The sequence below is a fragment of the Microcebus murinus genome, chromosome 2, assembly GCF_040939455.1.
Source record: "Microcebus murinus isolate Inina chromosome 2, M.murinus_Inina_mat1.0, whole genome shotgun sequence".
Classification (NCBI taxonomy): Eukaryota; Metazoa; Chordata; class Mammalia; order Primates; family Cheirogaleidae; genus Microcebus; species Microcebus murinus.
In genome coordinates this window covers 9,877,598-9,890,697 of record NC_134105.1, presented here as the reverse complement: position 1 = coordinate 9,890,697, position 13,100 = coordinate 9,877,598, and the positions used below count along the sequence as shown (strand labels likewise).

The 13,100-nt window shown below is 57.1% G+C and overlaps 1 protein-coding gene across 2 annotated transcripts; it reads left to right on the top strand.

Annotated features, from left to right (window-relative positions):
• The first annotated feature begins 3,070 nt into the window (after positions 1–3,070).
• Positions 3,071–6,087, top strand: HSPB7 (heat shock protein family B (small) member 7). Of its 2 annotated transcripts, none has more exons than XM_012763069.3 (3): positions 3,071–3,380; positions 3,918–4,051; positions 5,282–6,087. In XM_012763069.3, exons 1-3 carry the CDS (start codon positions 3,185–3,187, stop codon positions 5,459–5,461), a joined length of 510 nt encoding a protein of 169 aa, XP_012618523.1. In that variant the 5' UTR covers positions 3,071–3,184; the 3' UTR covers positions 5,462–6,087. The 2 variants fall into 2 exon arrangements, with proteins under 2 accessions (XP_012618523.1, XP_075850509.1); XM_075994394.1 differs by lacking the exon at positions 3,071–3,380 and adding an exon at positions 3,569–3,742.
• The last annotated feature ends 7,013 nt before the right edge of the window (positions 6,088–13,100 follow it).

The window sequence follows — 13,100 nt, the reverse complement described above, 5'->3', positions numbered from 1 at the left end:
GGACTGTGAGCTACTCTCTGCCCATGAATGCTGGGCCAGGTCAGGTCAGAATAGGAGCAGGGGTGTGTGTTGTGGGGGGTGGGTGGGGCTTGCTGCTCTGCACGGATCCGGACCCACCTCGCCTTGGCCTCCCCGACCCATCGACTGCTCACGGTAACAAGATAACTGGCTGCCCTGCTGACATCCCAAGCCCCGGTCTCTACTCTTGGGCAGCCGCTGGCTACAGTTCTACCCTCCCCACACCCCCTGGCCCATAAGCACCAGGAAACTGAGGACAGCAAGAGGGTGCAGTGCCCAGGGCAAGTCCCTTCCAAAGCCATCGCCCCCACGTGCCAGCCCCCAACTTCTCCCTCTTGCACATCAAGTGCCCAGCAGTAGTGGAGGTGGCCGGGTAGGGACACAGCAGGTTTGAAGCCAGAACAGCTCTGCCAGCCCGAACTCCTTCACGACCTGGACCCTCAGTTTCTTCTTCAGTCCAACGAGGAGAGCCCTGGAACAGGAGCCTGTCTCTACCTCATTCATCACTGAGTCCGTCCAGAGCCTGGAACAGTGCCCCTCACACAGCAGGTGTTCAACAAATACCTGCTGGGGATGAGTGGTTTCCGGACACTGGCCTGTGAGCTGGCCGTGTGGGGAGCTGATGGGAACAGATTCCGGGGCGCTTCGCAAGACCCCAAATCAGAATCTTGGGGTGCAGAGGGAAGAGTCTCTGTTAAAATCTCCCCTGGCTAAGGCCGGGCGCTGTGGCTCACGCCTGTAATCCTAGCTCTTGGGAGGCCGAGGTGGGCGGATTGCTCAAGGTCAGGAGTTCAAAACCAGCCTGAGCAAGAGCGAGACCCCGTCTCTACTATAAATAGAAAGAAATCAATTGGCCAACTGATATATATATAAAAAAATTAGCCGGGCATGGTGGCGCATGCCTGTAGTCCCAGCTACCTGGAAGGCTGAGGCAGTAGGATCACTCGAGCCCAGGAGTTTGAGGTTGCTGTGAGCTAGGCTGACACCACGGCACTCACTCTAGCCTGGGCAACAAAGCGAGACTCTGTCTCAAAAAAAAAAAAAAAAAAAAAAAATCTCCCCTGGCTGATCGGGATTCAAGGGATCCGGTCATCTTTGGAGCTCCTTCTGTCCCTGTGATCCGAAGGGAAAGACATGCCCGGAGACAGGGGAATGGCCTCAGTGACCTTTCGAGGTCCCTCCTGGCCACCGAAGCTGGAGGATGCAGGGTTTGCATGGGTGATGCCTCGGGAATGGGGGCAAGGAGGAGGAATGGTGGGCGGGGGTGGGTAACGGGATCTGACACCCAGGGGCAGTGACTCAGGCCCTCAGCACCATGACTGTGTGTCTGCATTTAGCCACTGGCTCCTATTTCCCTGGCGAGCGGCAGGCTTCTGGGCCCCCCACCTGCCCCCACCCTCACGCCACCTCACCTTAGTGCTGGTGACTTCCCGGCAGCCCTGGAGCCCCCTCGGCCAGGAAGGGTGACACAGCCCCGGACCCAGCAGGAATCTCCAGCGGAGGTGACAGACCCTCTTGTCCCAGGCACCACCCTGGCCCCCAGCTGTGCCCTGTCCCCTGCTCTGCCCCCACTCCACATAGCACCAGCACCACTAATACCCCGTAGACAGAGCCTCCCAAGCATGAAGCTCCAGACTGGGTTCTGCAGGGGCCAAACGGGTAACAGTCCCCACCTCCCCAGGCTAATGCGGAGACAGGGGAACCCCCGCCCTGGGGGAACTGCCAGTGGGATAGAGGAGAGGGGACACATGGCACACTGCCAGGGGCTGGAGATGGCCAGTGCTGTGGGCATCTGGGGCGGGGGCTGTGTGGGTGGGAGCAATCAGAGAGGCCTCCCTGGGGGAGGGGGAACTGGCTCTGATCTGGGAGGAAGGGCAAGAGTTGCAGGGGAGCAGAGGTCCCACACTGTGGCCTGCGAAGAGCAGGGGACCTGCCGCCTCCCAGGATGGCCTTCCCCTGGCTTCTGCCCTGGCCCCGCACGACGTCAGCCCCAGCTCTGCAGACCAGTGGGCGGGAGAGAGGGACTTCTCGGGTCTTCCAGGCGGTCTGTCTCCACACACGTAGGTTCACGCCTCCCGGCCTCTGGGAGGGTTTGGATCCAACACATCCGGGTTCGAATCCCAGTTCTGCCACTTGCACAAGTGTGATCCCCTCCCCCGTCCCCTTTCTGCAAGGCTCCATTCCCCTGTCTATAAAATGGGAATGATGTCTGCTCCTTCCAGCTGTGTGGGGATCAACAGGGGCCGCGCCGGACAGCCTGCAGCCGGAGCCTGTGCCCGGGCGCTCCAGGAGTCAGGGCTGGAATAACTGTCTTCCCGAGCGCTCCTCTACCTCCACCGGAAGCCCCTGCTGCTGCGGGCCGAGCCACCTCCTCTGAGGAGGTCACAGACAGTTGCTGGGAACATAACCTTCTAGAGTCTGGGCCCAACCCCCAGCTTTGGCTCGAGCTGCCAGCTTTCTCCTCTCGGGACCCCTAAGTGTGCCGAGAATTGGTGGGGGAGCGTGAGCGGGGAATCCGGCCGCCGTGGGAGCTGGCAGGGGGACAGCTGCACATTCTCGGCCCCCTCCGGGGCAGTCTCATCCCTTCCTTAGAGATGGGCTGTAAACAGCGTCTGCCCTGTGGGAAGGAGCCCCTCACCTCACAGGGCAGTGGGGGCTTCACCTACCCCCGTCCCAGGGAGCTTGAGCCTGCCGGGGGAGGCACAGCCCGCAGGGAACCAGAGTCTGATGGGCAGGCGCAGTCCTTAGAGAGCCCCCAGGCTGATGGGACAGACAGAAGAAACACCAGACCCACCAGGTCCCGGGGCAGGCACGGGAGGCCGAGTGAGTGGCAGGGGACAGAGTCCAGCCCGCTGCTCTGCGGGCGTGCAGGCCCCTGGGGCTGCAGTGATCGGCCTGGAATGCCAGGCCTTGAGCTCAGCCGTCCCGGCCCGTGTGTCGGGCTGTCAGCAGGGCCGACTCACGGGAGAAGATTTCCAGCCCCCTCCAGGCCACGGAGAGGCCTAAATTTAGCTAGTAGACAAGGGGCTGGCCCTGAGCCCAGGGGCAGTCGGGCCTTATAAAGCGCCGGCAGTCGGGGCCCGGCAGGCTCCCCGGAGGCCTGTGCCCACACCCCTCTCCTGTCCAGCCCCTGCCCGCCCGGTCGGGGCCCAGTGCCTGCCCGCGGATGAGCCACAGGACTTCCTCCACCTTCAGAGCGGAGAGAAGTTTCCATTCCTCCTCCTCGTCCTCCTCGTCCTCCTCCTCCGCAGCCTCCCGTGCCCTGCCGGCCCAGGACCCACCCATGGAGAAGTCCTTGAGCATGTTTCCCGAGGATTTTGGCAGCTTCATGCGGCCCCACGCAGAGCCTCTGGCCTTCCCAGGCGAGTGCTGCGAGGGGAGGGAGACGCACAGGTAGGGGACATCCGCTCCCAGGCGCCACCGCGTGTACTGTGGCTGCAGATCTGCCAGGAACAGGTGCTGCACGGCCCACAGCCACAGCCACAGCCACGTGTGGTGGCCCAGACAGATGTGGCCGCAGGGACAGATGTGGCCATGAAAACAGGTGGGCCTCTAAGGAACAGTAAATGCCCCAGGGCTCAGATGGCTCCAGTGGCTACCGGTGGCCTGGTCCTAGCTGGAGCCCTAGAGGCTGGATGGGATGGAGGGGTGGGGCAGCCCCCAGCCTCCAGGCCCGGGTGGCATTGCTACAGCCTGTCAGGCACATACACGGCACCTGTGTTGGGTGAGGCCCCATTGCCACCTGGGAAAGGTGGGCTGCAAGAGTGAGGAGGGGCTTAGGAGCTGGGGGGAGAGGTGGGGCCTAGGGAGCAGCCCCTTGTCCCAGGGCAAGGAGCCAGAGACCCAGGTCCTGGGTGCCAGCCCTGCCCCACGCCCCACTGACAGCAGCCCTCCCACAGCCCGCTCCGGGGGGCAGGGCAACATCAAGACCCTGGGAGACGCCTACGAGTTTGTGGTGGACGTGAGAGACTTCTCACCCGAAGACATCATCGTCACCACCTCCAACAACCACATCGAGGTGCGGGCTGAGAAGGTGAGCCTGGCCCTGCCCACCCCTGGGTCCCAAGCCCCCTCCCCTGCCTACCTCCTGCCTAGTCCACCTCCTGCCTGTGTCCCCCACTCCCACCTCCCACCCTGAGCCCCCAGACCTTGGCCAGTGTCCCCTCCCCACCCAAACTCCCCCAGAGCGAACCAAAGGCCTTGCCCCTTGTAGCTCATGAGCCAGGGCGCCCCCCTCCCTGCTTCTCTCCACCGCAGGGAGCCCAGGGCAGCCGAGGGAGCTTCCGGGGAGTGCGAGAGGGCTGGAGGGATGTGGGCAGGGCGAGACCTGAGGGGTAGCCCGAGGATGACTGAGGGAGATGGTGACCGTGGCATGAGGACAGCTCCTCTGGCAGCCCATGGGGAGTGTGGGTAGGAGGGGACTCGCCTGGGCAGCAGTGGAGGGGTCTCCCCCATGACATGTCTCCAGCCCTCTCCCATCCCAGAGCCAGAGGCCTAGCTCCCACCCTGGGGTCCCAGAACTAGGCCCAAGGCCGGGCAGGGACCCTGCAGTTTAGGGTCACACACGCTCCAGCCCACACTCTCCCTCCGCTCACGGGTCTCAGGTCACTGGGTCCCCAGGGTCTCTGAGTCCGAGCTCCCAGGAGGCACTGAGGCCTCCACCCTGGAGAGGGTGTGACCAGGCCTGAGCAGGGATGCTGCCCCTGGCCTCTCCCTGATCCCCCATGGGCCGGCTTCACCCCGGGCACAGGAGGGTGGACTCCTGGGCGTCCCTGCCAGGATGCCAAGGCCTGTGGGCACCAGGACCAGCGGGCAGCACGTGCCAGCCCTGCCACCCCCAACAGTGACTCAGCTGCCCCAAATGCCTCTGGACACCGTGTGCTGGCTGAGTGGTGTGGGAGGGGCTGGCGGGTGGACACCAGTGTGTCTGGGTATCCAGAGGGCATGGCTGTCCTCTGTGTCATCTTCTCCCGCCTTGCTCGGGAGCCCCGGATTCCAAGCCACTGCCAGGGAGCCGCCTCCCTCCCTGAGTCCCACCCTCGCCGAGCCCCTTGCCTGCCCCTTGGAGCTTCTGTAGGCACCCCTGCCCTGTCCCTACACAGCTACGACCATCACCTCCCTGGCCAGCCCCAGTGCACCAGAAAGCAGAGTCCCTCAGCATGTGGGGCCCGGCCAGGAGAGAGTGGGGAGAAGGGGACTCTGGCATGTCACAAGCAGCAGGGGATGGAGGGCAGCCCACCCTGACCTGTCACCCCTTCCCCAGCTGGCGGCTGACGGCACAGTCATGAACACCTTCGCTCACAAGTGCCAGCTGCCAGACGACGTGGACCCTACCTCGGTGACCTCGGCCCTGCGGGAGGATGGCAGCCTCACCATCCGGGCACGGCGTCACCCGCACACAGAGCACGTCCAGCAGACCTTCCGGACGGAGATAAAAATCTGAGGGCCTCCCCTTCCCCTGCCCTCCCCTCTCCCCACCGGCTGCCAGCAAAGCCTTCCTAACCCCTTCCCACAGCCCCCAGGACACCAGCCAGGGTTCCAGCCCTGATGCCCCCCAAACTAGGGCCCTCCACTCTGCCCAGGGCAGGCTAGGGTCACCCTGGCCTCACCTGTGGAGCCCAGATTTCAGACATGACCTCCCTCACTTGATCCCGAATAGAAGGTTGGGGTGGGGGGAGGGAGATCCCAAAGAACCCAGTCTAGGGAGGAGGAAGGCGACAAGCAGGCCACGTGGGCAAATGATCTGCAGGACAGACAGCCAAGTCCTTCGATATCTGCAGTCTCTGCAGGGCAGGGGCAGGGGGACCAGGGACCTGGGACCCCCTTGGCCAAGGGGAGCGGAAGAGGCACAGGAAGGCAGAGGTACCTATCTAAGTGGAACTGCCTGAGGGTCAAGGACACCAGGAGACAGCGGTGACAGTAACACCCCTCCACCAGTCTCCAAGCCCCAAACCAGCTGGCAGGCTGCCCACTCGCCCTGTGCCCCCAGCCAGCCAGCTGTGCCAGGGCAGGGCCACGTGCATCTATGCATATCCTCCGTGGGGTTTTTCCAATACAGCCTGTTCTCGAGCAACTGTGTGCAATTCCTGCAGCGCGTTACCTGCTGGTGCCTCCAGGAGGGTGGGGCCAGGTGGGGCTCCTGGGGCTGCACCCACTGCAGACAGGCTCACCCGACAGAGGTGGAAGCCAGAGCATGGATGGGGCTCTGGGTCTTCAAGGCTGGAGCCCAGATTCTTGCAGTCTTCTCCTCTGGGCAGTCACCTCCCCCTCCTTCCTCCTTTTTAATGTATGAATCTACAGGCTTAGTGTGCCTATAACACACACACACCCCATCGCTGTCTTTCAAATACTCTGCATTACCATTGGTTGGTGCCAAATGCACAGCATTCTAAAATCAGATTTACAATCCCCGTTTTCATCAATGGGGAAACTGAGTCTGAGTTGTTGAGTGCCTGGCTTTGTCACTGAAGGTTGGATTTGAACCCAGGGTGCCAACAGCTGCTCTCCACCCCCCACCACTGGGCGCTGAGGAGTGTCTCCCCTCACTCTGCCTCTCTAGGACTGTGCACCCCGCCCCACGGCTTCCTCCCAGGGGACAGGGAGAATCATTAAAAAGCCCCCAACTCCATTCCCTCCTGGTCCCCAATCCGGAGCAGGGAACTCCCCCGCCAGCTTCCACCCTGGGGAACACCTGCTGCTCCTGGCAACCGGCTCAGCCTTCCACATACAGAAGCAGGGGTAAGGGGTAGAGGTGGTCTGTGGGTAGACAGGGTCCCCAGGGCCAGTGGCAGGGCCAGCCTCTGCCACTTGAGCCTCTCTGGCCAGTGTGCTATAGGGTGGCCTCTCACTCCTGCCATTCTGGGGCCCTTGGGGGAAGCCGGGGAGCGGGGCGGCGGGAGGTCCCTGGCACGGGAGCCTGTACACACAATAAACGACCCTCTCAGCCTTCTGGAGCCCACCTGCCTGAAGTTCTCAAGCTCGTGGCTCGGCTGGAGCCAGCCCCTGGGAAACCCCGGGACAAACGAATTCACCTTCCCCGAGATCTGGGGGTGGGAAGGTAGCTCAAGCTAAAGCTTAAGACTTCACAGAAATGTGGGTGTCCTTGGCCTCCTCGGGTGGCTCCCCAGACCCACAGGGGCAGGAACCCCAGGATTAGTTCTGTGAAGCCCTTGAAGCACCCCGTCTTCTGACTGCCTGCCCCAACCTTCCCTTTTATTCACTCTTTCGTCAGAAAGATATGTTGTCCTTCCACTGTGTGCCAGGCATTGTCCCTGTAAGGTTTTTCCGCGCGGTGAAAAGACAGAGAGAAAGAGTGGGGGCCAAACCACGTGGCTTTATTACACTCCTGGACGAGGTTCTGGGGCCCCAAGAGAGGGGGCCCCAGAAGTCACCGATGTTTGAAGGGGCTGAGGTCTTTTAGAGCCTTTGGGCCTGGCTAGGGACTTTTGGCGGAAGAGCTGGGGATTTTAGGAGGGGCTGGAGGTATCTGTGGAATCCAAGAGCCTAAATGTTTTTATCCAGGTGGACATCTGGGTGTGGTTCCTCTCAGTGGGCCTGGAGGGTCTGTTCTCATGAGCCTTTTCTTTTTTGATCTAGGGAAGGGAGGGGGCCCGCCACCAGCCTTACAGTGCCCAGCACTGTCCCAGGCACAGGGACACAAAGGTGGGCAGGCTGCACCAGGTCGCCTGCCTTTTTGAAGCCCTTCTTGTACAGGGCTGAGGCCCAGAGAGGCTGCGTGACTGGCCCAGGGTCACACAGCCCCTGGCATAGAGCTGGTTGAAATCTGGGGGAGGAGGCTGGGGGTGCGGGGTGTGTGTGTGTGTGTGTGTGTGCTGACTGGTTTAGGGAGCGTGGGGGTCTCTCTGTAGGAACCCACACCCCTGCACCCCCCAGACACGCTCCCCAGGGCAGCCCCCAGCGGGCTGCGGTCAGGAGGAGGGGGGCGGAGGACAGGGGGTGCGGTATTTCCAGCCTCCGTGACTCACTGATTCCACTGGGCTATTTGCAGCCCCGACACTCATCGGCGCGAGGTTGGGGGTGGAGCGGCCGGCTAGCTCCCCGCCCCCGCGCCCCCCACCGGGGCAGGCTCACCTGGGCGTCCGATCCCAGCGGGGCCCCTACCTGGCCGGCCCTACCTGGCCAGCCGGGCGCCGCGGGCAGGTGGGGCTGGGAAGGGGCAGCTTCGCGGTGTGGCTGGACACCCCCGTCCCCAGCTGCCCCTCCCCAGCCCGCAGTTTGGGGGCGATGAGGGCCGCGCAGGGGACAAGTGGCCGCCAGGGACAGGGCACGTGGGGTCTAAGGGAGCCCAAGGTGACCCCGCGCAAGGGGAGGGCGGACGGCCGCCGGTCTTTCGTCGGCTCCGCCCGCAGGCGCCCGGGCTGGCGGAGGCTCTTTGTCTCCCAGCGCCCCCACCCCTCTCGCGGCTAAATATAGGCCTGGCTGCGGCCTCGGCCCGCCCCCTCCCGGAGGAGTAATTATAGCAGCCCCATTCATTGAGCGCCTAGTGTGTGCCTGGCGCACGCTCTTCCCCACGCAGGTCCTGCAAGGTGGGGGCTATTAATATCGTTGTACGGAGAAGGACATGGAAGTTCAGAGAGGTCAAGCAGCTGGCCCAAGGTCACCCAGCGTGGAAGTGGCACGGTTGGGATGCGAATCCTCGCTGTGGCTGTGGAAAGCCCTCCGCTCGGTCAACACGGATCAGTCCCCACCACTGGCAGCCCCGCAGGGAAAGGGGGCTCCCACGTCTGGTAGCTTCTGGGGCAAGAGACAGGGGGAAATTGAAAACATGCAGCCCTCTGGGGCCGGAGACCTGCGGGAGAGTCCAGTACACGTAAGAGGGGGAGTCACAACTAACTCTTCGGTGTTTTCCTCTCTCTCTTTTTTTTTTTTTTAGAGTCTTGCTTTGTTGCCCAGGCTAGAGTGAGTGCCTAGCTCACAGCAACCTCAAACTCCTGGGCTCAAGCGATCCTCCTGCCTCAGCCTCCCGAGTAGCTGGGACTACAGGCATGCGCCGCCATGCCTGGCTAATTTTTTCTATATATATTTTTAGTTGGCCAATTAATTTCTTTCTATTTATAGTAGAGACGGGTCTCGCTCTTGCTCAGGCTGGTTTCGAACTCCTGACCTTGAGCAATCTGCTCGCCTCCGCCTCCCAGAGTGCTAAGATTACAGGCGTGAGCCACCGCGCCCGGCCTCGTTTTCCCCTTTTGAACAAGATTTTCCTACAGCCTTAATAAGAGGAAATACAAGGTTTTGTTTACCTTTTGAGTAAACTGCCAAAAAAAAGTTGGGGGGGAGTTTGCCTCCTACTGTCTTTATCAGGTCTTTTGACTGTTTGGAAAACTGAGTGTCCTGTCTATCCGAGAGTAAAGGTTCCAAGGCAGTGGGCCTATCACTGTCGTCTGGGGCCTGTAGATGCTTCTGGCCTCCGGGAGGCCACTGGGGCTGGCTGGCCTCCCGTTCTGGTCTCCACCGCAGGCCCGGGGCCCGGGGCGCAGCGTGAGAGGCCTGGCGTCTCCCCTTAGTCCCAGCCTGGTTTCGGCTGGAGACTGGCGTGCCCAGGAGGTGGTGGCCTGAGTGTTTCTTCCCGCGCTAGACGTTGGCGTGACCAGGAATTCAGACTCTCGTCCGAAGCCATGAAAACGTGGCCCCCGTTTCTCAATTTGCTGAACAGAGTGGCTGGGAGAGAATCGCTTCCTAGTGCTGCAGTGCTGCTCTTTCCTTAGCTCTTTGGTTTCTGCTGTCACTGATTCCCTCCTGGGGCTAAACAACCTCTGGGGTCGCTGGGTGAGGGAAGGCCCACCAGTGGAAGGACGCGGGGTGCAGAGGCAGGGGCAGCTCTCCCTTGCAGCGCTGCATAGCCAGGGTTCAGGCTACACACTCTACACGTGGTCCTCACTTCACTTTAGGGGAAGTGAGAAATGAAGCAGTTCTCTTTGAGGGTCCCGCACTCCCTGTCCAGGGTTCCGCTGAAAAGAGAACTTCCCTAGACTGGAGAGCTACCTAAGATTAGTAAATATCGTGTGAGTTGCAGGGAGCCATGTGCAGGTACTGTGAAACCAGTGAGTTGCAGAAGTTTAGCGCTAGTGAGGTTGCACTTACCATCCGGGCTTAGTTGCCATCTTGGGTGAGTTATTTAATCGTTTATGGCTTTGATTCTCTCATTTCGAACACGATAATAGAAATAGTAGGCACCACCAAGACGTATTTGTTAAGCTTTTTTTTTTTTTTTTTTTTTGAGACAGAGTCTCGCTTTGTTGCCCAGGCTAGAGTGAGTGCCGTGGCGTCAGCCTAGCTCACAGCAACCTCACACTCCTGGGCTCGAGTGATCCTTCTGCCTCAGCCTCCCGAGTAGCTGGGACTACAGGCATGCGCCACCATGCCCGGCTAATTTTTTTTTTTTTTATATATATATCAGTTGGCCAATTAATTTCTTTCTATTTATAGTAGAGACGGAGTCTCGCTCTTGCTCAGGCTGGTTTTGAACTCCTGACCTTGAGCAATCCGCCCGCCTCGGCCTCCCAAGAGCTAGGATTACAGGCGTGAGCCACAGCGCCCGGCCTTGTTAAGCTTTTTGATGCTGATGCAAGAAGGTGTGTAACACAGGTTCTGGGGACTTTTGTATCTTAAAGAGTAGGTATGATTATAAATCAGTAATTAGGAAGTTTACAGTACAAGTAGAGAGCCCTGTGTTTCCAGTTTGCTCTGAGAAACATAATAACCCATTTCATATTTGCTCTCTCATAATCTAAATCTTATGCCTTTTTGGTGAATGATGTTTGTAATTAGTAATGGCCTTACCAGACATAGTTTAGTTACATACAAATTGTGGTAGGGGCCAGTTTTGACTGTTTTACATTATACCTTTACTCCGTGTCAGTTTTTTTCCTTCCAAAAAGAAACACCACAGAATAAAGGTTCTTGCTTTTGGAAACCTTTGAATTATCACTTTGGCTAAATGAATGACTATAATTTCACAGTGACCTGTGATCCTATTTTGATCAAGTGTTTTAAACCTTTGATATTTGACAAACTTCCCCAAATCAAATTTCCAATTCTAAAATTATTTTCTAAAAGAAACCCCTGTAAATCTAAGAGAGATATATTAGGCTTATTTGGTATGTTAAAATCATATGGGGGGCCAGGCATGGTGGCTCACGCCTGTAATCCTAGCACTCTGGGAGGCCGAGGCGGGAGGATTGCTCGAGGTCAGGAGTTCGAAACCAGCCTGAGCAAGAGCAAGACCCCGTCTCTACTATAAATAGAAAGAAATTAATTGGCCAACTAATATATATAGAAAAAATTAGCCGGGCATGGTAGCACATGCCTGTAGTCCCAGCTACTCAGGAGGCTGAGGCAGTAGGATTGCTTGAGCCCAGGAGTCTCAGGAGATTGAGGTTGCTGTGAGCTAGGCTGACGCCATGGCACTCACTCTAGCCTGGGCAACAAAGTGAGACTCTGTCTCAGAAAATAAATAAATAAATAAATAAATAAATAAATAAATAAATAAATAAATAAATAAATAAAATAAAATCATACGGGGAGCATTGTCAAATAAGAAATGGTGTTTAACTTTCTTTGAGTTATATTTGTGTGGGTATGTTATTAATATGTGTTTAAAAATTGTATGAGATTCCTAAAATTCTGATATGTCTTTATATATGTTGTCAGACAATTAGATTTATTGTTATTATTTTGAGACAAGGTCTCACTCTGTTGCCCAGGCTAAAGTGCAGCGGCACCATCATAGCTCACAGCAACCTCAAACTTCTGTGCTCAAGCAATCCTCCTGCCTCAGCCTCCCAAGTATTATAGCTGGAATTACAAGCACACACCACCATGCCTGGATAATTTTTTTATTTTTTTGTAGAGGTGGGTTCTCGCTTTGTTGCTCAAGCTAGTCTTGAACTCCTGGCCTCAAGGGATCCTCCCATCTTGGCCTCCCAAGGTGCTAGGATTACAGGTATGAGCCACTGTGCCTGGCCTGTGCCTGGCCATGGTTATTATTTTAAGTTGTTACATGTCACAGAAATAACCAAATTTCCTCATGAATTATATCTTTTTTTTTTTTTTGAGACAGAGTCTTGCTTTGTTGCCCAGGCTAGAGTGAGTGCTGTGGTGTCAGCCTAGCTCACAGCAACCTCAGTCTCCTGGGCTCAGGCGATCCTACTGCCTCAGCCTCCCAAGTAGCTAGGACTACAGGCATGTGCCACCATGCCCGGCTAATTTTTTCTATATATGTTATAGTAGAGACAGGGGTCTCACTCTTGCTCAGGCTGGTTTTGAACTCCTGACCTCAAGCAATCCGCCCGCCTCGGCCTCCCAGAGTGCTAGGATTACAGGCGTGAGCCACCACGCCCGGCCTGAATTATATCTTTAACCATGGCTACACTAAGTCTTTTATCATCCATAGGCAATTATTGTTTTACATTGACTCTTCTCAAAAAGTCGTTTATAATCAGTTGTGGTCCCAAATTTGCTTTTTCTTGGAGGAAATTCATGGAAAAAGACCCTGACAAAGCACTCCTGAATACAGATTTCTGATAACTTTGGAGATCATATCATTTGACTGAATAAAAACTTGCAGAACTCTAATGAAAAACCCATGTGTGCGTGAAGGTCACTAACCCAGCATCAACCAGACAAGATCCATTACATGGGACTGAAATTATTTTTACGCCTTTTTGTTTGAAACATTGCTGATTGTTTTTATATTTTGTTTTCCAGACTTGAGAAAACTTTTTCCTTTGAGCTAGTTATGGCTAACAGCAATTGGGTAAAAGATAACGTTTGTGAGTAAAATCCAAACGTTTGCCTTTCTCTCTACCCGATTACTCCAAACTTTGGAAACTATCTGTGAGTATTCTCATTTTATGGCAATATAATTATTTGCGTAAGTGTGATAGGAATCTGTTTTCTTTTGTAACAGGACACATTGGATACCAAGGCTTTGACGGGAATGACATTATTTTGAGATAGGACCAGACTGCTTTGAGGAATTGAGGTTGACTTTATAAAACTGATAAAAAGTCCCTCGAGAAGACTGGCCTGGAGGCTTGTCTGTAAGCTTCCCAGATCTTGCA

Excerpts from the sequence above, each read along its gene's own strand:
- HSPB7 (XM_012763069.3), top strand. The coding sequence starts at position 3,185 with ATGAGCCACAGGACTTCCTCCACCTTCAGAGCGGAGAGAAGTTTCCAT. Across the intron at positions 3,381-3,917 it reads AGAGCCTCTGGCCTTCCCAG|CCCGCTCCGGGGGGCAGGGC; the intron begins GCGAGTGCTGCG and ends GCCCTCCCACAG. Across the intron at positions 4,052-5,281 it reads TCGAGGTGCGGGCTGAGAAG|CTGGCGGCTGACGGCACAGT; the intron begins GTGAGCCTGGCC and ends CCCCTTCCCCAG.